We start from the raw sequence: 23394 nt of genomic DNA, 5'->3' as shown, positions 1-23394 counted from the left end.
CCCTCGGCCAGCTGTGCAGGGGGACTCGCTCTTAGAGGAAGGCTTTCTGAGGCGGCTGCGAGGGGTGAGGCGCGGGGCCCCTGGGTGAGAACGCTGCTCGGCTCCGAGACCAGGCGTTCTCTGAGTCTCTTACAAAGTCCCGCCCACGTTTACTCTCAAATTATAGTTAGCTGTTTAAAGAATTATACTAAATTACGATAAAAAATAAGCCCATACTCACTCAGATGTGAAATAGAAAAAATGAGCACAGCAGAGACCACCTCCAAAGAAAGCATTGTCTGCCATCCCTGTGGATTAAGGTTTTCTTGAAATCGTGTAATCAAAGCAAAAAAAGAAATAATTGGACGCCAGGAATGATAGAAGATGCAGGTGGTGTTGTCTGTAGCCCCTCAGCTCCAACCTTTATATTTTCGAAGTCATCTCGTTGTCATTGGGCGTCACCCCAGCTAAATGTTACAAATAGCACCTTGTAATATAATCCTGATAAGATCTCAAAAGAAAAATACAGAAGCAGAGTATTAAAGGTTTGTCTTGGAAAGAAGTTTCCTCTGCTTGAAAGAATGGCATGGACACGGCATCTTCGACCCATGCTTCACGGTTCGCCCGCCCACCCACCCGTGGGGTTAGCGCCTCCTTTTCCTGGGGCGTCCTCCCTCCCGGGAGCTCTCCTGATCACCGTCCCCTCAAAAAGCCGGGGGTGTCTACGGGTGGGCACCTCCCGTGTAGGTGGGGCAGGACGCGGGTTCCTGAAGCCTGTGTGGGAACAGGCCAGGGCAGAGGACGGTCCCTACAGGTTGTGAAGGACTGATGGAGTTTTGAGGGAAAGAGCGGCAAAGACCAAACTCTGAAGGTGCCCTGCCAGGAAGTTGGCATATGAGCCCATGGGTGCCCACCTGATCTGCAGTCTGAGGGACGGCTTGGTGGCACCGGAGGCTGCCCAGGCGAGAGGCTGTCACGGTAACCGGAGAGCAGCGTCAAGTGTGTGAACTGACGCAGGGCGCTGGCCGCGTGGAGGGAAGCGGGTGCCCCAGGGTCTGCCCCCTGCTGTCAGAGCTCTGCGGGGGCTCGACTCTGCAGGACGTCTGTGGAAGAGGCCCACCCTGGGCTGGTACTTGACGTCCCCGCGCCGCCGCACAGAGCTGCGCATCTGTGGCCGACTGCGGTTCGGATGGGAAGTGCCTGCCCTGGTAATTTAGCTCATTCAGAGGCGCCCTCCCGAAGCCCGCGCTGCTGGCAATTTTCCCCATTGTGTGTGGAGTTGAGCTTCCCTCCCCCGTGCCTTCCGTGTTCTGGGATCACCCTGGGCGTCTCTTTGAAATCCAGAAACTCCTGAAAAGCTTTAAGTAGCTATTCAGAAGTGAGGAAGTGACAGCGGGCTGGTTGCACGTGCGGCTCTATTTTGGGACCTGAGTGACGTGGGCCGTGCTGGGCCTGGGGGGGCCATCGCTGGGTGCTGTCCTGGGGGCCAGGCCTCATCACTCTGCCCTTTTGCCTCTTGCAGTGCCCGGGGGCTGGAGAAGGCCCGGCTGCAGCTCCAGGAGGAGGTCCGCCAGCTCAGCAGCCAGCTGCTGGAGGAGAGGAAGAAGCGGGAGATGCATGAGGCCCTGGCCCGGCGGCTGCAGAAGCGGGTCCTGCTGCTGACGAAGGTACGGGGTGCCTGCCGCAGGGGGCCTGCCTTCCGGGCCAGCAGCTCCCAGCCCGTCCCTGCCGTGTCCACGCTTAGTCTTCTCTCCAGGCCCCCACGTTTGCCAGGGTCTTTGCCAAGTGCGGTGCACCCAGAACCACCAGTGACCTGTGTTCTCACTTCTCGATCAGTTAGACACACACGGCGCTGCCTGTGAGTCACGGCTCAGATCAGACTGAGCTCTCCTCTCAGCAAAGGAGAGCATCTTGGCGGTTTAGCCAGCCTGCGCATTTTTACCCTGTATTGCCAGGAGGGTTCTGAAATGCAGACCCTGGGTTTCCCTGCTGGGCCTCTCCTCCTTGTGAAGGGCAGAGCCCGGGGCCTTCACGCACTGACCTGGGGTATCGGGGTGTCAGCCCCGACCCCCTGTGTCTCACGGTGGGGTCAGCCCTCCCTCCGGCCTGGTGGGCAGGCGCAGCCTTTCCTTCCTTCGGAGCCCAGGGAGCGCAGGGTAGACCGCAGTGGGAAACTGTCACCTGTGTGCAGGTGCACCGGGCGGGATGCATTCCTGCTCCCAGCTCCGTCTGGGGCCGGGTTTTCGCTAACTGTGCTGAGCCTGAGGGGCTCTGACGTCTGGCTCGATAAGCAGAGCTCGCTGGAGCATGAATTAAGGTTTTTGTGTGAGAGAGCATTATTTAAAATGTTGCCTTGGATGCTGAAATTTCAGAAGACAAGGAAGGAAAAAGCCAGAAACTGTCCCCAGATGCTCTCTAGGCGAGGGTCGGGGCTGTCCAGATGCTGGCGGACTCCTCCCACCTGCCCTCAGGCTGATAGTGAGCTGCCAGGCGGGCGCGCTGACCTGGCGGGGCGGGGGCGGCGGGCTGGGGGCAGGGGCGTCCCCCTGGGAAGTCTCAGGAGTCACGTCTGACAACTGTTTGCCTGTTCTTGATTGTTTGATAAAAACCTGGGACCTCCCGGTTATGAAGCTTTTAGGAGGCAGGTCACATTCGGCTGCTGAAAGCCCGCCGTCTCCCGGCCTCTCCAGCACATCCCCGGCCGTGTGTGTCACGTCACTCGAGCATCCTGGGGTCAGGCTTGGCCGACCTCGACACCAGCCTTGCAGGCGGCCCCACAGGGGACATGTCTGGTGAGTTTGCGAGCTGTCCTCGTGCGGGGCCCGTCGGTCTTGTCCGTGTCGTCCACTTCTAGTGCCTGTGCTGCCCGGCGAGTGTCCTGTGGGCAGGATTGGCAGCCTGGAGGCTCGGCCCCCTGCTCTGCTTTACCAGGATTGCATCGGTTCACTGGGACAGGTCCCCCGCCGGGAGCCCTGGTGCACCGGGCGGCTCCTCAGCGGGGCCGCGTATCTCCAACGCCGCGGAGTCTGCGCCCTCGGTATCCATCTGCACCTCCGTGATCGTGCGCTTGTGCCTGGCTTCCTTCTTGGGCAGTTTCTGTCCTTGAAGGTCACTGCTCTGGGCTCCCGAGGCAGGAAACTTCCGCTCCTCTCTTCCCCCTGCTCAGCAGGTTGGAAGCTGATGGCGCTTTTTGGTCTAATTCGGTCCTGGCCCTGGCCCGCTGCGCTGACAGGCGTAGCTCTTAGAGAGAGGTGGGGGGGGGCGGGTATCGATTGCCTGGCACTGACGGATGACTTACACCAACTGTGGCTTGGAGGCATGTTTGCAATGGGTCGATGGCTGGGTCAGGTGCGCGGGGTCCATCTTGCCAGCCGCATGATTAAGCTGTTCATCGGGCCGGTCTGCAGAGGGCGGCCAGGCTGCCGCTTCCTGGTTGGAGCCGAGCACGTCCACGCCCCCCCACCCCCCACCCCTCGGTGGCCCCGTGGGTTCGCATGGCGGCTCCCTCGTGCTCTGCGTGCTTCCTGTTCGAGGCACCTCCAGGGTGGCAGCTGTCAGGTCTCGAGGATGCTTTGGTTGCTGATCTTCCCCTGTCTTCCTTGGGAGACACGCCCACCCCTCTGGGAGCCCCCAGACCAGCTCCCTGGGGCAGGGCGTGCATAGTGCGGTGTCCCGCCCTCTGCTGCGGCGCTGGGCCAGGTGCGCTGACGGGGCGCTCGCTCCTGCGTCCCATCGAGGGCCCTGTTTGTGTGTTTGACATTTCAGAGTACAGTGCTTGGAATGTGCGATTTTATTTTGAGACCTTATTAAGCATCTCCAGTCTAAGGGTTTAATTGTTACTGATAGCTAAGAGTGTAATTACCTTGGTAAAATACCATGACTATTTTAAGCAATTGAAAATTGGCTTCCAGAACTGGGTGAACACAAACCATTTTCCTATTTGAAATGAGCTATTTCCAGCGTGCCCCTAATATTCCACAATATGGTTACAGAATCTTATTTATAGACTCTAAGCAGTAAAAGCTAACTTTTAGCATGAATTTTTTCAAAAAATGAAAGTAAAAGCCTCCCTTCCCCCTCTTTCCTACGCACCCCCCCGACCCCCATTCCCTAGTGGAGCAGCCTTTGGAGGAGGACACCGGTCATTGGTGTCTTATCTCCAGGGTCACGGTCTGGTAGTGATGTCATGTCCCGCCCCCCCCACCGTGGGATCCCTGCTGTTGCTGCTTAAGAAACAAATACGTGGGCAGAAGGTGAGCTTTTGGGAAATCAAGGCAGGAAGTACATGGGGATGTCCCAGAAGAGGCCAGAGCTCCCCTTGCCTTGTGTCCAGAAGAGGCTGTCCTGGAGGAAGGCTCCCGGGAGCAAGTCTCCCTGGGCCGGGGGAAGCGGTCATCGCTCAGGGGTCCGTCGACTGCCGGGACTCCCTCCCCGCCCAGGATCGTCGTTAGGCCCAGGAGGCTGCCCTCAAGTCTCCCGGTCCTTTTCTGACGGAGGGCCTTTGGTTGGGTATTGGGATTTGTGCTATTTACCTTGTGTAAACGTAGCTCTCTATGTTCCTCGTGTTCGCTTGACAGCTTTGAGAAATCACCTGTGGTTTGGCAGGAGCTGTGTGATGGTGAGGCTTGTCCAGCTGCCGGCCACGCCGCAGTGGGGTCAGCGGCTCAGCAGCGGGGAGGCCCAGGCTTGGGCCAAGGGTGGCACGTCCCCGTGGCTCTCTGCTGAAGCCCCGTGCCTTCCAGAGCTGCTGGTGCCGACCCAGGAGACCAGCAGAGCAGCCTGTTCGCTCTGAGGTTCTCCATTCCTTCCTGATCTCAAGTAGCTCAGCCCTGTGGGGATGCGGACAGTTCCTGCTTTGTACCTGGAGAAGTCGGGGTGTGCGTTAGGTCAGAAGGAGTGGGGAGACCCCTGGGTTAAAGTCAGCCCTCACATCCTTGAATTCTGTCCTGGACAGCAGGTGATGAGTGTTCTGGAGGGAATATAGGCAGATGGTAGGCTCTGTGTCCCTGGTGGGGGCGGGCTGGGCGGTGGCCCTGCTTCTGTGGGCACGTCGAGGTGTGGAATGCTGCTCACAGAGCCTGTTCCCACAGTGCCTGTCCCGGGGTGCACCCACCGCCCCCCCCCCCCAGTTGTGGGAGAGTCCCGGCCCCCCGGGTCTGCACCAAAACCCGGTGGCTCTGGTTTGACTCACTGTGGTGGGTACGGCGGCAGCAGCTCATTGTGTGAGACCCCGGAGCCCAGTGAGGTGCGGGCCTCCGTGTCCTCTCTGTGAAGGGCCTGCTCCCGCCTTGCCCTCCCGGTTTGGGGGTTTTAGAGGGTTGTTTCCGCCCTGAGCCGATGGGACTCTTGGTTGGAGATGCCTGAGGCAGACGTCCTCTCCTGGGCCCTCTTCACTCCTCCCTGCGTCTGGGGATGAGCAGGAGTTTTCACCTTCGTGCGGTCCAGCTGTCGGCTTTGTTACCTTGATGGCGGCTCTTTGTGGGTCGTGATGAACTGATCTTTGGAGATGAGGAACTCTTCTCTCTGATTTATTGTTTTACCTTTTACATTTGGGTGTCACCTGCACCTGGAGTTGATTTCGGGTGTGAGTGAAGCAGGTGACAAGATGATTTTTCCCCATTGAAAGTGCCATTGATCCAGCACCGTTTCTGGAAAGACCCCTCTGTTCCCTGTGTGCGGTCTCGTTGCCTTAACTGTCAGTCAGTGACCGCCGATGGGCAGCTCAGCTTCTGTGTCCTCTGTTCTGCCCATTGGTTCCGTCTGTCTTTCTGCCAGCACCACCCTGTCTTCACTGATGCAGCTTTATTGTGCTTTGATGTCTGGTAGTAAACCTCCAGGTTGAGTATTGTTCTTTAAGTTTCTCTGGCTCCTTTTGGTCCTTTGCATATCCTTATACATTTCAGAATCAATTTGTCAGTTTACACACAAAAAATCTGCTGAAATATGGTTGGGATTACAATGAATTTACAATAAATTTATAAACCAGTTTGGGGAGAAATGACACCTTAACGTTATTTCATCTTCTGAACCACAACATTATATATTCTTCCACTTATTTAGATCTTCTTTAATTTCTCTCAGCAGTATTTGGTACTTTTTAGGGTAGAAGTCTTGCGCATTGTTAGATATTCCCCCCTGCCCAAGTGTTTTCTATTTTGGTGTAGTTGTAATGGTATCTCTCAAGGATTTTACCTTCTCTGTGTTGGTGCTGGTCTGTGGAAATGCACTTAAGAGTCTGTACCTAATAGTCCTGCTAAATCCCTTAGTGCGAGAGCAGTCTCCCCGTGGACGAGCCTGGCTGCTTGCGGGTGCTTGTCTCATGCAGAAGATCTCCGGCAGCTTCAGTAATTCACCACTAAGTGCCACGTGTGCTGTTTGTTTTTTGTAGATACTCTTTATTGGATTAATGAAATCCCCATCTACTTGTAGTTTTCTAAGAGTTTTTCTCATAAATGCCTACCCCATGAATTTTGATGTGGGTTATTTTTATTATTCTGTTGAAAATATTTTCTCATATTCTCTCTGGATTTGTAAAGGCTGACCTTCAGGCAAGGTTTACATGTTCCAAGCTCATAACTTAGGCAGATGGGAAGGCTGGAAAGGAATCAAAAGAAAGAACCCAAACTCATTCACTCACTTTGTCCTTCACTTTGTCGTTGCACAGATTCATATGGGGCATCTGTTCTAGGCACTGCTGAGGCGGCAGTAGGCTGGGCAGGGCTCTGAGCTCCCGGGGTCTCCCTGAGGTTGAGAGGGAACAAGCAAACAGAGAAGAAGAAGCCGGAGAAGCCAGGGAACAGCTCCCAGGAAAGGAGGAGACTGCTAGAGCCTGGTGGGTGGGTTAGTTTTATGTCCTTTAAAACACAATTTTAGATGCACAGGAAGTTGTGACGATGGTAGAAAGGGGGGGTCCCCGTGCATCTTCCACCAGCTTCCTGGGTGGTAGCATCCTAGGTGATTCTAGGGCAGCATCAAGACCACAACTCATGTTCCTACCGTGTGTGCGTGTGTCAGGTTATCACTGCACAGATTTGTGTAAGCGCCGCTCATTCAAGATGCAGGATTGACCCTCCACCCGTGAAGGCCTCCTTGGGCTGCCCCCTGAAGCCACCCTGGCCCCCTACCCCCACCCCTAATCTGTTCTCCATCCCTGGAAATTTTGGCAAGAACATTGTGTAAATAGAATCATACAGTATGTGACATTTTTAAATGTTCATGTTTTAAATTTAATAACTTTATTTTTTAGAGTAGTTTAGGTTTACAAAAAAAATAAGCAGAAAATAGAGAGTTCCCATGTCTCTCTTCCCCCGCCCCACAATCCCCTACTGCTGACATTCCTGCATCAGTGTGTGGTACGTTGTTCCAACTGCTACATGAACTAAAGTCCACAGTTTACATTAGGGGTCGCTCTCTGTGCTGGATTCTCTGTGGGTTTTGACAAATGGTTAGTGTCGTGTGTCCCCCATCACAGTATCACATGGGGCACTTCACGGCCCTCACAGTCCTCTGTGTGCATCTGGGCACCCCTCCCTCCTTCCTCGCCACGGCAACCCCCGATCCGGTCACTGCCTCCGTAGTTTCACGTTTTCCAGAAGGCCATGTGGTTGGAGTCCCACAGTGTGTAGCTTTTCAGACTGGCTTCTGTCACTCAGTAACATGCGTTTCAGGTGCCTCTGTGTCCTTTCTTGGCTTGAGAGCTCCCTTCTTTTTATCATCAAATAAAATCCATTCTCTGGATGTATCGCTGCTTGTTTATCCATCACCTACTGAAGGACATCTTGGTTGCGTTTTTGAATAAAGCTGCTGTAATCAGCCATGTGCATGTTTTTGTGTGGACATAAGTTTTCACCGTAAATGCCTGAATCATGTAGAAAGAGTGTGTTTGGCTTTGAATGCTTTTCACACCAGCACATCCTGCAGTAAGTCGTTGGCCTCTATTTTGTGAAGCTTTTCACACACCGTGTTTTCTTTCCTTTTTGTGGAAGCTCGTTGAGGCGGGGGTACTTCCGTTTTACTGATGAGACACAGAGAGCAGGCGGGTGGTGCTGAACCTGGAACCTGGGTAGGCGGGCCCTGGCCCTTCTGCCACGGCGCCCTGCTGGTGTCGCCCCGGCCGCCAGGCGGCCCTCCCAGGAGCATCTCAGTAGTGGCTGCTGGCACTTCCAGTGTCTCAGCTTTCTGTTTTCATTACACCTCCGAGCGTAACTGGGGGGCTCCTAGAACCCCTGGGGGCCTGGCTGTGGCGTTCTGGGGCCCCCGTCTGCTTTCCTGTGGCTGGTGAGTGAGGCCTGCGGCAGTGGGACCAGGGCAGTGGGGCGGGGCGGGGCGGGGCGGGGCGGGGAGGGTGCGCTGTGGCGTGAGCACATCTGATCCGCATCGCCCCGGCTCCCTGGAGTCACCAGGGTCGCCGCAGTGCGGGCGCCCCGTCAGCAGCTCCTGTCCTGTTGGCCCCGCGTCCTCCGCGGTGGGAACCTGTGTGCTGCCACCGCCAGGCCGGAGCGCGGGCATGTGGCTGATGCTGCCACGTCCTCATCGAGGCCCCTTACCTTGGAGAAAAGCAGATCATGTTTGTTTCTCTTGCAAAAGAACGTAAACGCCACCAGCTGCTTTTGATCACTCATGTTCGTCCTGTTCCCACGTCCTTCCTTAGAGTCGAGCTTCCTAATCTTATTAGAAGGATTTCTCTCGTGTGCCTCCTTTTTTAATGCTGAAAATTCTTGGTTTGGGTAGCACAGAAGGAAATACTTAAGAAGCTCAGAACCTGCTCTGTCTTCTGAGGAACAGAATCCTTTGTGTGCTCTGGCTCGGTCTTTGCCACCCACCGAGGCGGGGAGCACGGGCACCGTGGGCCCCCCTTCCATCTCAGCACATTGTGGCCTCAAGCGCAGCTGGGATGCTGGGGCTGGTAGGGATGGAGGGGGGCAGGTGCTGGATTTTTTATCTTTTGTTTCTCATCATGACCTGAAAGCAGCCCCCGCGCGTGGCTTATTCTGCACGTTGGCATTTGCATCACGCGTGGACGGTGAGAGGATACTGTCTCTCGACCGTGTGTTTGTTTGAAAACCTTCCACGGAGATGGGCGGTGTGCATCTGGCTTGTGCAGGTTTGGCGCCTTCAGGGCCGGGCAAGTTCTCAGCCTTCCCGTCCGTGGGAATCTCGGCCAGCCCTGGTGGGTTCAGGCAGCTGTGGAAGCCCCAGCACCACGGCATCTGAGAAGGAAAGCCCTGGAGCCGAGGCTGCAGCCCTGGCCCCTCGGTGTCCTGTCCACCTCCCAGGGGGACACGCACGCTGTTCCTTTGCTCGTCTAGTTGCTGGTTTTCACAGATGCTCGTTCCGTGCCCTGCACGTGCTGGCGGCCTTGGTTGGTGGCTCCTGAAAGGCGGGGCTCCTTCGGACCCTCCTCCCCTGTCCTCTGCCCCGTTTCCCTGCTCCCAGTTAGCGGGAGTCTCGGGAGTGGGGCTCTGCTCTCCTGCCTGGGTGTCTGAATGCCGCCCTGCTCCCTGGCAGCAGTCTGTCCCGTGGGGCTGGCCTTCTCTTCGGAGAGCTTCTCCCCGCAGCCCGGCCGCCTGAGGGCTCTCCGCCTCCGGCTGCCCTCCGCCTGTTGGTAGGGCACAGGGGCAGTGGTATTGGCATTCTTTCAGCTCAGGTTCAGATTCAGCCTCTGATTTTTTCTCAGAGTGCCTCCCTCCGCTTTTCCTGACCCTCGAGAAAAGCCTCGAGCTGCCAGCCGGCCCGTCTGCTTGGCCCGACACCTCCGCCTCCCGCAGATGAGCGGAACCCTCTCGGCCTCAGAATTTAATTTCACATGTTAATATTTTTGTCCTTTCAGGTTACCTTTCCAGACTGACATTTCTATTATATCCATTTAAGTAAAAAAGCCCGCCTGTTTTGTTACAGGAAATGCCATATGCAAAGTTATTAGAAACCCAATCTTGTCACCAGTATTATTGCATTATCCCACCAAGGGGGCAGCTGGACTGGCTCGTGGCAGAAAAAAATTCCAGAGAGAAAAGCAATTTTAGGAAATATAATGAAATCAAAACAAAATGCTTTCCATCCCTCTCCAGCTTGAAGGTGTTTATTAAGATAGGGTTTGTGGTTCTAGGGAGAGAGGTGCTCGTGGGCCGCCTCTGGCTGCTGAAGAGGAGCTGGGTGGGGCGCGAGGGGCAGCCGCCGTGCCCTCTGCCACTCAGCCCTCCCTGCGGGCTCCTGCCGCCCGGAGCCTTCCCCTCCTGGCCCTCCGTTTGGAAGCTGCATGCTGCTGGATTCAGAGAACCCACCTCCACCTGTACTAACTTCCGCGTGCTCTCAGCGGGAGCACAGCCCCCGGCCCCCGCCCGTGCGTGCCTCGGCTCCCTGGGCCCCGACGCCCCGGCGCTGCGCGGCGCAGGCGGTGTGGGTCCTCTCAGCGCCGCAAGCCTGGGCCCGCATGGCTCCCCTGCAGCAGTCCTGCCGCGGCGCGAGTGACCCGGGCCCGGCGCGCTCTGCTCCGTGAACGCTGCCTGGCTGGTGGCGCTGGGGTGGGTGTCCCCCGGGCCCTGGCCGTGGAGGCGCAGCTCGAGGGCAGACCCTCCCTCCTGTCGTCTTCTGCAGGAGTGATGACCTGTGTCCCCATTTCATGGTAGCGGCTTACACCTGAGTAAGGACGTCCTTAAAAAGGACGTTCAGGTCACACCCAGCTTCTGTCCCCGGCCTCCTGGCCTGTTCGTGCCCTGGGGCTAGAGAACGTTGCTGTCCCAGCACCTGCTCCCGTGCCCCGCTGGCACGTGCTGTGCAGGTGCGCCGGTCTCCCGGTGCCGCAGAGGGCCTCTGGGCCCTCTCGTGTGCCTCTCCCCTCCCCTGGCCCCCACCGGGTGTCTCTGGCCCTCCCGGGAGGGCGGGCCTCTTCTCCGGGGCTCGCCGGCAGCGGGCAGGTAGCAGGCGCTTGGCGCTCGGAATCTCGGCTCAGTGTTGAGGCCCTCGTGTGACGGGCGAGGAGACCGAGGCCCAGAGAGGGCGACTTGCCCGGAGCCCCCTGTGGACAAGGAGCAGCGTTCCTGCCGGTCTCCGCCTCCCACTCCTCACCGTACGTGTGGGGCGCCTGGCGAGGGGCGCGCCCTGTCACTGCCCACCCGCCTCCGAACAGGCGGCCCGCCCACCCCTTCTGGCTGCCATCGAGTGGGTGCGCGGGATCGTCTGACGCGCTCGCGGCGAGATCGCGGATACAGATGTGTCTGTTTCATGCTGTGACTTAGAATTAGCCAGTTGGGAAGCAGTGCTAATTCCTCCCGCAACAATGAACCGTAGAAGCAGAGGCAGGAGGTGAGCGTGGCGGAGCAGGAGCCGGGACGGGCAGGGAGCCTTGGAGACCAGGGGGTCTCGGGCCTCGGGCAGCTCCCCATCTGCTCTGCCCCCGGACGCCCTGAGTGTGGGTCCTCCACACGCTCCGGAGGGCACCCCGTCCTCCCCCAGGGGCTCCTCCCCCTGTCCCCTCTTGGCTTGCTTGCAGCCTTTGTAGAACCGTTGCGCTCAGCACACCAAGTCCGTGTTAAAAGCATGTGTGTGACCCGTGGTCGGTGATGACATGGTCAGTAATTCAGTATGAGTACGTTCATTTTTAAATTAAAAAATAGGCTTGCTTATAAGAATTAGTACGAGTAGGATTTCCACTGTCCCCCCGCCCCTGAGTTGTCCTGCACACCTCGTGGTCGCAGGCTCCCCGCGGTCACGTTTGCAGGTGCTCCCAGCTGGTGGAGGGGCGCGGCCCTGGCCGTCACACAGGCCTTCTGCTTGGGCTGCTCACGGGGCGGCGACGCGGACGGTGGAGCCCCCGGGCACCGCCCCCATCCCCGCTCCTGTGCTTCGGGCTCTTCCCTCAGAGGTCAGCCCTCCCGTGGAGCGTGGGCACGGCCTGGGGGGCTCCGGCTCACACGGGGCTCATGTGGCATTGGTCAGGGTCGGCCAGGCAGGATCCGAGTGTTCTCCACCCTCACCTTTACTTCCTAGATGCCTCCGTGTCAGCGTGTAAAACATCAATTCCCAGAGGGCCCTAGTAGTCCTTTGAGGTTCTCCTGAAGAAAGTTGTCTTCAGTGAAAACCGTTTGTGAGACCCTGCACGCTAGCTCGCCACGTCACTGTGCCCGTTCGCTTGTTCGTGGCTCTGGGAAGTCCCTCGGGATGGGTGGGTGCCCACAGGATGGGACCTCAGGCAGGCCTGAAAAGGTGAGTTGGCAAGCGCTGGACGGGTCCTGTCATTTGCACTTTTGACATTTGTTCATGGGGCTTTTTTGCGTGAGCTTTGAGTTTCTAAAATACTGCATTAAAGTATTCTGTCCCATTTACTCTCACTGAGCCGGGCACCTCCCCCTCCTCACTGGTGACCAGGCCACGCTCACCCTCCAACTCCTGGGCTCCCACAGCCGAGGCCCGCAGCAGTGGGGCTAGTGGTGGAGAATCCCGGGGCGCCTGAGCTAGAGAAGAGGGGCCGTGTCCAAGCGCAGCTCTGACTATGCGGGAGACGGAGGCCTGCCAGGCCCGGGGAGGGGCCTCTACCCACCAAGGACGCCTGCGCGCAGGCCTGGGGCCCCCTGCCGAGTCGGGGGGGTCTGGGAGCCCCGGGAGGACGAGGCTGCATTGGCCGCGAGTGTCCTTGTGTACACTTTAAATCCCCCTTGTGGTCGTGGAGACCGCTTCTCTTTTTAACTCAATTTCGAAGAAATCCAAATCTTTGAATAACCTTCATCCTGAGAGGAAAGGAAGTTGGCTGCAGGTGAAAATTGATGGTCACGCTCAAAGACATGGTTCCCTGCCAGGCAGCCTCCTGAGTGTTGCTGCTAAAAATAGCCACAGCGTCTTGCTGGTGGTGTTTGAATTGTCTCCAGGCCACTCTTGGTGGTTATTTCAGATGTTAGAGGTGCCACCGGCCTCTCTTGGCTCTTCTGGCTCAGGCCTGTCTGCCCTTGGCCTGGGGAGGCGTGGCCTGGTGGGCCTGACCTCCGCCCCTGTTGCATCGTCCTTGGTTGCACTGCCCAGATCATGGATCCTGGAGGGGCCCCGCACTCACACCCTGGGGGCAGGTCCCACGTCTTCAGTCTGGGGCCCTGGGCCTTCCCCGTCGTTGGCTCCGTCGTCCCCCCACCCCAGGCTGCCTCTATGGGGCCAGGAAGCCAGGCCTCCCCCAGCACTCCCTGAGGTTCACCCCTAACGTGGGGATGGTTCCTGGCTACTCAGCTCAGCCGAGAGCTGTAGCGGAATCGGAGGTGGCAGTAGCACAGGGGGTGTTCAGTGAGGTGGGTGTGACTTGTGTGGTTGACTTGTCCTTAAGGGGACGGTGACATCAGTGTCCCTGCCGCCCACGCTGGGCAGTGCCCGGTGCCCCCAGTCTGGCCTGACTTCCTGTGCTGGGGTGCAGGGCAGCTGTTCTTCCACAGGAGCCCATGCCCCCCCGCCCCCCACCGGCTGCTCCCCTCTCCTCTTCCTCCCTGGATGCCTGCTTTTCTCCACCTCTTTTCTTGAGGGACCTGTAGCCGCCCTAGGTGTATTGGTACCCAAAGGCCAGCGTGGCCTCCCTGTGCACCAGGGCTGGGGAGGTGGCATTCTTGGGGCAGACTCGCTCCAGATTCTCTGTTCTGGGGGAAAAAAGAGCCTGGGACTGCAACTCAGAAAACAGTCGGAGCCTCAACTCTGTCGCTCTGTACCCTTTGTCTCTCGCATCCAGGCCCCCCACCTCTCTCAACCTTCTCTTCCTGTCCTGGGGAAGGAACCTGCTGTGCCCTCCCCCAGCCGCCCTACAGAACCGACCCAGAGATTGACTCTGGGAGCTGATACTTTGAAAGTATTTTTTAAGTGTAAACTAATATTCACAAAAATGTGAACATTTACAGTCGATTCTGCTATAACGTGACACGTGTGTTCCTGAAAATTACCATGCTACACAAAATCACTCAAAAACTTATCGGTGACAGTACAAAGGAGGGAAGAACCGGATGAAAATGGTAGCACTGTTTCACACGTGTCCAGGGACTGAGAAGTAGACAAAGACCACAGTGAACACAGCACTAGGCCTGGCCGAGACTGGGAGGTGCGTGTGGCTGTAGGTGGGGGGGGGGGGCAGCGGAAGTGGGCAGCGGGGCGGGCCGCCTGAGAGGGGGCAGGGGCGGTGCAGGTGTGCCGGGCGCCGTGCGCAGAGCCGCTGACGTCGGGGCGCTCCCGCCCCACCGTGCTCAGCCGCTTCTCCAGCCGGGGTCTGCCTCCTGCAGGCCGGCCCCTCCCAGCCCCTCCCAGCCCCTCCCAGTGTTGGAACACCTGCACCTCCAGGACACACAGCAGAGCTGGCCCACCCGCCCACCGCTGGCCGTGCGGGGCCGGCACCTGTCCTCGTCCGTCACATTTGTTTCCCAGTAAACGTCTGTCCTTACCTGGTGTAGGACCTGGGACAAGCAGGCCTTCAGTAAGTAGTCCTCAAATTACCTTATCTTCATTAACGTTTTCTGATAATCCTATTTAAAAGTCATCGTGAAAACGCTGCAAGCTAGGACCTGCAGACTCCCTTCTTGTGGAAGAGGAGTCCTAGCTGGGGAAGGCTGAGGAGTGCGCCCAGGAGGGCAGGTCGGGTCTAGGCAGGCGTGCCTGACTCTGCCCTGAGCCCCACCCTCCGTCCTGTCACCGTCCCCTCGTGTCTGGTCGGGGTGTCTGGGAGCATGTGCCTGTCAGCGTGTGTGGATGCATGTGCATGGACACACGGGTCTGCATGAGTGTGCGTGGGTGTGAGTGCACGTGTGAGTGTGTGTGTTTTCATTCTGGAAGCTGGTTGTTAGTGCAGTTAGGCTACTCTTCCCACGAGACCTCCTGGAACACGAGGCCCAGCAGACGAGGACCAGCCCTGGCCACTGTGATAGTTATTAAACAGCCGCGAGACAGGATCTATATTTACAGACCCGGGGTGTGCTCGGCCTGGAAGGTATTAGGTAACATCCATCATCGGACGGAAAACAGTCAAATGCTTGGAGTGTGCTTTGGAGCCAGCGTTCCTTTGGTTAAGTTTGCCCGTAAAGACCCAGACTGCCCCTCATAAAATGCCGAGGAGGAGGGGAGGACATTCTTCCAGACCAAAGCAGTCCGCAGCATGATTCCAGAATTAGCTCCACGGTGTTCCTCGTGGCCGCGGGTAGACAGCACGGTTCAAGGCGACTGGAACAAGTGGGTGTGCGCCCTGTACTGGGTGCCACGGCTGTGGCGGGACGGGACGCGACACATCCTTGGGTCCCTTTCCAGAATTGTGGTGCTTGCTTTGCTGTAGGTCACTTCCAGCGCTGCGCTGTGTCTGGAGAATGGGGAGAGGTGGTAATAACGTTCACTTGCGGGACCTGGGGCTTGGGAAGGGGGGTCGGCGGCAGGCTCGGGGCGCGGTAAGAGAAGCCCGGCGGGTGCCCTTGGGGGTCTGCGGTGGATCGTGGACCCTCTCCCCAGCGTGGCTGAGGCTCCTGGTCTCCAGCCGTAAAGTGGGTGCACGGGGGTAGCGTCAGGTAGCACGGGCGTCGATGCCTTGTGCCCAGTAGATGCCTGGCTTCCCAGGCGGCACCGGGCCAGTCCTGCCCTGTCATCTGTGCGCTTGTGGGGTTTGGGGGTGACAGCGGGGTCCAGAGGGGTCCCGCCTTTTCTGGCCTGGGGCTGGGTGTTGGCTCCTCGGTTGCGGGTGAGTGATACCTGCTCCTTAGCCGACCGAGGCAACGTTCCCGTATCCGGTCAGAGTCAAGCGCGAGGCAGGCGTTGAAGGTGGAGGCCCGTGAGGGGCTGTCGGCTCTGGCAGGCGCCCCTCCAGCCTGTGTGGGGCGCTCTCCGTGCTCAAGGCCTGCTCTCTGCAAAGCGTGAGGGAGTTGGGCCGCTGCTGGCCTTGCCGCTTCCCAAGTTCGTTGACTTCTTCTGGACTAGGAGTTCCCAGCAAGTGTTGCTGTGTTTAAAGGCTTCTCTCCTTAGCGTCCTCCGGCGTCCCGCTGAGGGTGGGCGGAGGCGCCTCTGAGGAAGAGCAGGAGGCGGGGACCCCAGCGGGTTGCCGGAGCGCGGGCCCTGGGTTTGCAGAGGCCGGTGGGGGGTGGGAGGGCGCTCACGAGGTGGGCCGTGCAGCTGGCATCAGCAGGTAAACGCCGGCGAGGAGGGGGGAGCCGGCCTCCGCTCGGGAGGGGTCGGCAGGCGGGGATTTCAGGGGACGCGGCCTGTCCCTGCACCCCCGGCGGTGTTCAGAGACCCCGATTCTAGGGCGGGGGCCTGGCGTAGTGAACAGCCAGGGCTGGGGGCCCGGCTGGAGGGAGGGAAGCCTGCCCGCTCCCAGCCCCTCCCTGTGCTGCCGGGGCGGCTCTGAGGGCTACGTGCTTGGGGGGGAGGGCGGTGGTTTGGCCTCCTTTTGGGACCCCCAGAGAACCGTGTGCACTCACTGCTCTGTGTCCGTCACACGCTCCCCGAGCTGAGAGCGTGAGGCCCGGGACGGGCCTGGGGCCTGGGGAACCCCTGGGGCCGTGGCCTCCGAGTGGCGTGTGGCTGGGGATCGAGCCCCTTCCCTCCCCTCCCCATCCTCCGAGGGATTCCCTAGACCTCGCCTCTGCCCTGGGCCTGCACATCCGGTCAGTGACGGCTCTTCTCAGGGCTTCCTCGGGGCTCTAATAAGCTGCTATAAAGGACCTTCTCCACAGCTTTATGAACGTCTCTAAATAAATTAGAGCCGCTGGTTCGCCTTCGCCGGTGACCTTTATTAACCTCCGGTTAAAGAAACATTGCTAGTTACAGAAGCGTGATTTATTCCCGGTAAGCCGGCGGCGCTGAGCCACCTGAGAGCCCCTGAAGGAACCGCGCTCCGAACGCACAGCTCTGGGCTGCTCGTGAGATGCACGTATGAGGAGAGGGTTGGTGGCGGGGGGCTGTGAACCTGGCTTCCGTGGGGCTTTCCTGCGGAGCGTGGAGCGGCTGGGCCGCAGAGCCGTCTCGTGGCACTGCCCGTCCGGAACACTGGGCTCTGAGGGGGCCGCCTGCAACCTTGACCCCATGGCCTGCGGGTGGGCAGACAGGGCCTGTCCCTCCCAGATCCAGCCCGGGGGGGCCGAGCTCCATGCCCGGCCAGCTGCGCAGAGGGCGGGGGCTGCAGAGGGCCGTGTGCCCCCTGCTCCTGGTCGCTCTGCCCTGGGGACCTTGGTGCGCGGGCGCAGTCGGAGGCCTGAGTTCAAGTTTGGGCTACCAGCTGTGCGGCCAGGGGCGCGTGCTTCCCCTCGGCAAGTGCAGTCCCAGCGCCGTGCCTGCCCCCGCCCTGCTTTTCTCATCCCCTCTCAGCGCCGTGCCTGCCCTTTACGTGGAGACGGGCATTGCGGCCTCCTTTCCACGTGTCCTCCCGTTTCACTGGAGCAGGCGACTTTGTGCCTGCCTTGCCCCTTTTCACTCTGAGGGAGTCCAGTGAGCTTGAGCGGGGCGGGGGGAGGTGGCCTCCCCCCACTCCCCCCGCCCCCGGCACAGGCAGGACCGTTGCAGCCGGGAGCTGAGAAGAACCTTGTCCAAGTCGCCTGGTGGGTTAGCCTGTGCCTGGGACCTCCAGGCCGTCTCTGCTGCTGAACCGTACTCACGATCTTTGGGACTAACAACCCAGTATGCGCACCTGTCTCTTTTGGGATCTCGTCTTGTGTTTTGAAAATACCACTTCCAGTATGTTTGTGGCACTCCCCCTCCTTCCAGCACAGGCGCAGGTGGCTTCTCTTGGCCACCTCGGCCCCATGGGGCCAAACCTGGACCTTGTGGTGCCTGGGGCCAGAGTGTGTGCGTTCAGATCGGTGCCGCGGTCACTGCCTCGTGCGTCCTGGCCGTGGTCTTCGTCGGTCTACGGCTCGCTCTCACCAGTGGGGAAAATGGGGTGGTGGTGGTACCCCTAGGACGGTGCCCATGGTCGCGGTCCCTGCTCTGTGAGCGCTGCCGTGATGCTGCGGTTTGTGTCACTTCGGGCCTGTCCCCACTGGCCCTCCCTGTTCAGCCTGTCTGGCTTTGGACACGTCCTCCTTCCACCCACTGCCAGACTGTGGGCAGCGACTGCCCCGTGGGCCCCGCGCTCTCAGAGCAGTGCGCTGGCCGCCCGGCTGTGCCCAAGCCCCTGCTCGGCCCCAAAGCCGCCAGCCGCCAGCCTCCAGCTGCAGAAGGAGGTGTGCGGCGTCTTCCAGTGACAGGTCCTCCTTGGCCTTTTCCTCACTGGTTCAGCGCTGTCTCTGCGAGCAGGAATGACTCAGATGCGCCCACCCCAGAGCTCCCTGGGGCCTGGCAGGAGGCCCGGGGCAGTGCTGATTCCCCCACCCCCTTTAAGGAAAAGGCAGGAAGACCTGCAGGGCTGTCGCGAGGGTCGGCTGGGACTGGGGGTGGGAACCCAGCCAGCGCCCGCCCCCCACCCCTCCCCAGCTGGCGGGGCCCTGTGTGTCCGCCCAGGCTTCGCTCCGCGGACCATCCCCAGATTCCAGGTGACAGTCACGGCACAGCCGTTTGCGGGCCAGGTACCCAAATGTCCCTTTCCCAAACTGGCCCTCTCCTTGTGGGGCTGGCGGGACCGCCTTCTGAGGAGGACCTGGGAGAACTGTCAGAGCAGATTGCTGCCTGGATTTTCAGAGGATTAAAGTTAATCAAAGAGCTCTTCCTTGCTTTCATTTCCTTGTATCTGCCAGCTATTTACATGCTAATGCAGGCCCTGCCACTGAGGATGAGAAAGGTGTCAGCTCCAGGCATATTATGCAAGAAAACAGCGGGGAAATGGGATGAGCGCTGTTTTATGTATTTATACTGTGTCCCTGTGGATCGTGAGAGGTGTGCGCATTCAAATGCGTTGGACGTCAGTGACGTAGTCTTTTTTTTTTTTTTTAATATTTCCTGGAGGGTCTGTGAGGTTGACTTGAGTTTTCTCCATTAAGGCTACATCTTACACTGCATAATTGAATACGTTATGCATGGTAATACCTTTGCATAAGCAATTTTATAAATAAAAAGAATGCAAAACGTAGAGACCAAACTTTGTAAGTACACGGCTGTATCCCCCGGAAGCCTGTCTTCTTGGTGAAGGTAACCTTCGGCTCAGGGGTCAGCTGGTGGCTGTGTCCTCTGCCTGTTAATACCACTGTGTTTTTGGCTGTTTTGGGGGGTTTTTTGGCTGCACCGCATGGCACGCAGGATCTTAGTTCCTTGACCAGGTATCGAACCCGTGCCCCCCTGCAGTGGAAGCGTGGAGTCTTAACCACTGGACCGCCAGGGAAGTCCCAGTACCACTGTTCGGAAGAAGAAAAGGCAGAGTGCAGACAGTGGGACTTGCTAAGTGTTTGTTGGGTAAATGAGGCGTATTGATGCCATCACGGGATGTAGTTTACTTGCAGTGGATGTTAGGTGTGTGTGTGGGGGGGTCTTTTTCTCTGGGCAATAGAGACAGCGCCCGGCAACTTTGCCAGGGGGTTCTTCCTGACCTCTGGGTGTGCAGGCCTCGCTGGAACAGAACTGGATGCACGTGGGGAGATTTGGTGGCAGGTGGGCCTGGGAGGGTGGGCACCAGAGTGATTTTCTCCTTCAGCCTCCCCCCTGCCCCCTGTGGGCCACGTTGGTGATAGTTGGCGACTTTGCAACTTGGAAGTAATACCCTTCTGCTGGAGTCCTGCCTTCCTTGGGCAGAGAGGGTTTAGTGACCTGAATTAGATGCCTTCAATGCCCTTCCTCACCTGGTTTAGTTCTGCACGTGCTGAGTGTCACCTGTGAGCCAGGAGCAGCGCTAGACACCTGTTGTTCCTACACTGAGACGCTTCGGGTGGCGTCTGCTGCGGCACCCAGCGCCTCCGCGGTGCTCGTTGCTGAACGAGTGACTTCAAAGAACAACTGAGACTTCTGTTTCCGGGAAGATGGAGTAGACTCAGTTTTTCCCTTTTCTTTTGCTAAGTACAACTAAAACCCTGGATATTGTTTATAAAACAAACATAAAAGACTCAGAAGGGTGGAGGCTGGGGACCTCGGGACCCAAGGAGCAACAGATGATGAGTTTTCGGGCTTTGCAGTTTCCTTTTGTCCCAGACGTGGAGCTGGAGAGGTCGGCAGCCAGGACTGCCGAAGGGTGCAGACAGCAAAGCCAGCTGCCCCCGCCCAGCCAGAGCGCTGGGAGATGGGACGCTTTACATAAGAATTGGAAACACAGTAACTGGAATAAAAATGTAACGGATGAGTCACTGGTAGAATGGAGGGAACAGAGGAAAGAATCAGCCAACATGGAGATAGAGAAATAGAAATGACCCAGTCTGAGTGACAGAGAGAAACCCTGGAAGAGAGATAACGGGGCCTCCAAGGAGAGCTTGACCTTCCTGCCACCGTAGTCCCAGGAGGAGGGGAGGGGACAGGCAAGGCTGCAGAGGGATGACAGGGAGGTTTTGGTGGCTGGTTCAGTCTTTTAATACTTACGATGGGTCTATTGAGGCTTTTTATTTCTTCTTGAGTCAGTTTTGGTAGTACGTGTCTTGCTAGGAATTTGTTCATTTCATGCAGGCTGTTTAATTTTTGGAGTACAGTTGTTGATAGTATTCCTTTAATCCTTTTTATTTCTTTAAAGTCTGGGATGCTGTTTCATCTCTCATTCTTCATTGCAGTAACCTGAATCGTTTCTCTCTTTTTCTGGGTCAGTCTAACTAAAGCTTTATCGATTTTATTGATCTTCTCAAAGAACCAGCATTTGGCTCAGCTGATTTTCTCTCTTGTTTTCTATTTACTTTCTATTTAATTTATTTGTACTCTAGTCTTTATTATTTCCTTCTTTCTGCTTGCTTTGGGTCAACTGATACTTGAGAAAGATGCAAAAGCAGTTCAGGGGGAGAAAGACAGCCTTTTCAGTAAATCGTGCTGGAGCACCTAGGCATTTATACAGCAAAAAAGTGAACCTTTAGTATGAAAATTAACTCAAAATTAATCACAAACTTAAATGTAGAACATAAAAGTATGAAACTTTTATTCAGAAGGGAGATGAAACCTTCAGGGTCTAGGCAAAGGGTTCTTAGACTTGGCACCAAAAGCACAGTCTGTGAAAAGGGAGGTTAGTAAATTAGACTAAATGTTAAAAACTTCTTCCTGTGTGGAAATCTGTGATAAGAGCTGAAAAGACAGGTACAGACTGAGAGAGGATATTTGCAAACCACAAACTAATTAGAAAACGGGCAGAGACATGTACGAAGAGCCTGCACAGATGGCAGACAGGTACATGAACAGGTGTTCCATGTCATTGGCCGGTAGGAAATGCAAGTTAGAACCACACACCTGTCAGAACAGCTGAAAGTAAAGATGGGGACAACACGCAGTGCCAGTGAGGATGCGGAGAGGGATACCCTTATCCGTCACCCGGGCGATGTGAAATGGAACAGCACTCTGGAAAATACCCTGACGGTTTGTTAAAAACTAAACCGCGCGCTTCCCTGGTGGTTAAGAATCCTCCTGCCAATGCAGGGGACACGGGTTCGAGCCCTGGTCCGGGAAGATCCCACATGCCGCGGAGCAACTAAGTCCATGCACCACAACTACTGAGCCTGCGCTCTAGAGCCCGCGAGCCACAACTACTGAGCCCACGCGCCTAGAGCCCGTGATCCACAACAAGAGAAGCCACCGCAATGAGAAGCCCGCGCACCGCAGTGATGAGTAGCCCCCGCTCGCCGCAACTAGAGAAAGCCGGCACTCAGCAACGAAGACCCAACGCAGCCAAAAAATAAATAAAAAAAATAAATTAAAATTTATTTATAAAAACACTAAACTGCAAGGACCATATGACCCAGCAGTTGCACTCTGGGCATTTATCCCGAAGAAATGAAACTTCTGTTTCTGGCAGCCTCATGTGTCCCAGCCAGTCACTGGAGAGAGCACTGTGCCCTCTGCGGGGAGCACGTGGACCCGCAGTACGGCCTCCGGGTGGAGTTGGCTGGACCCCGTGGGCCGTCTCCCACAGTGTGGGTTCCCTTCTCTGCACACGGGCCTGGGCGGTCTGCCCTCGGGATGTTGGCACGGGTGTGGACACCGTCCTCCAAGAGGTCTGCGCCCGTGGGGAGTGGCCATGTGTTGCACGTGACTCGGGGAAAGTGTTACCTCTTGGGGCATCAGGTTTGGCGTCTGCCGAGTGGCAGGCAGGGTTGACTGATGTGTCTTGATGTGCTTCGTAACCCCTGGCTCCTTTAAAATCATCAGTGCCTCTTTCTTTTCTTGGTTGGGATACTGTACATTGTGGACAGCTTGAAAACTGCTGAGGAGTGTAAAGAAGGCAGAAAAACCTTGACCCCTCACCCAGAGAGCACTGAAGTCATGTGTTCATTTCCTTCGTCTCATCTCCTTCCCTCCTTTCCCCCTCATCCATCGTCCTTCTGTCTGTCCATCCATCCATCCATCCATCCGTCCGTCCGTCCATCCATCGTGTAGTTATTGGCTGGCAGCCATAGGTGCTGTGGCATTAGCCACGTTCCTGTAGCTGCCCGTGTGTTTGGGGAAATAGCCACGACAGGACGGACAGACGTGTTTGTGTCCTGTGTTTATCACCTAACGTTTATTATAGTCTTTGAGAATAAAACCCTCAGTGGTTGTGAGGTGTTTCTTTGTACAGACATACCAAAATTAGACTCCTCTCTTTGCTGGAAATTTAGATGGTTTCCGTTTTTTATCCCCTTTGCTGACGCGCCCAGCATCCTGGGACCCAGCTGTTCACTCTGCCGCGAGCTCGCGCACCAGCTCAGCAGAGACCCTTCGCCTTCCTCATCATGGAAAGCTCAAGTCGCTTTTCTCTCCCCTTCTCGGTTTTGTGGTTTGGTCTTCAAATCAAGTCTCAGTGGAGGCGGGGTTAGAGCACCTTTCTCCCTGAGTCCTCTGGCCCCGCTGCCCATCATCGTAGGGCGGGGCTGGAGGGTAAGAGGTGGCACCTGGGCCCGCCGTCTGCTGAGGTGTCCCCCGGGCTCGTGGGCAGCCTCTGCACCCTCGGCCCCAGCCGTCACCTCAGGGACGAGCTGCCCCTCTGCCTGGGGAGGTGTGTCCGTGGAAGCGTGGCTGACAGTGGCTGTCGCGTCTCTGCTCCAGGACAGGCCTGGAGCTGGGAGCAGCTGTGGGTCAGGAGCTCTGCTTCCCGCTCTGGCCTGAGGACACATGCCGTCTTTCCCCGTGTGACCTGGGGCATTTTGAAGAGGGGACACTGGGTGTGGAGACGGAGCCTCCCGTTCAGTTCCGCACAAGGCTGACGTCAAAGAAGCCATCAGCGCCAGAGGCTAGAGCGCCCAGGGCTGGGGCACCTGCGGGGTCGCGGCCTTCCCGGTCCCGCGAGGCACAGAGCCCAGCGCTGCAGCCATCGGGGGGCCTGGCACGGGCGGGGTGTTGCAGCCACACCACCACCATCCTACCCCCCCGCCCCGAGGCTGGGGAGGGCCTGGAGAAGCGAGG

General features: G+C 57.6%; 1 protein-coding gene across 5 annotated transcripts in view; it reads left to right on the top strand.

Annotated features, from left to right (window-relative positions):
- The window catches only part of MAD1L1 (mitotic arrest deficient 1 like 1), a 332505-nt gene that overhangs the window by 151386 nt on the left and 157725 nt on the right, over positions 1-23394 (top strand). For all 5 annotated transcript variants that reach the window (XM_057529233.1, XM_057529232.1, XM_057529231.1 and 2 more), the window contains one exon: positions 1502-1646. In XM_057529233.1, coding sequence (XP_057385216.1) covers positions 1502-1646 — 145 coding nt within the window. The remainder of the gene's footprint in view (positions 1-1501; positions 1647-23394) is intronic.

The sequence above is a fragment of the Balaenoptera acutorostrata genome, chromosome 15, assembly GCF_949987535.1.
Source record: "Balaenoptera acutorostrata chromosome 15, mBalAcu1.1, whole genome shotgun sequence".
Lineage (NCBI taxonomy): Eukaryota > Metazoa > Chordata > Mammalia > Artiodactyla > Balaenopteridae > Balaenoptera > Balaenoptera acutorostrata.
Note: the sequence above shows the minus strand (reverse complement) of the source record. Positions and strands in the feature narration are given on the sequence as shown.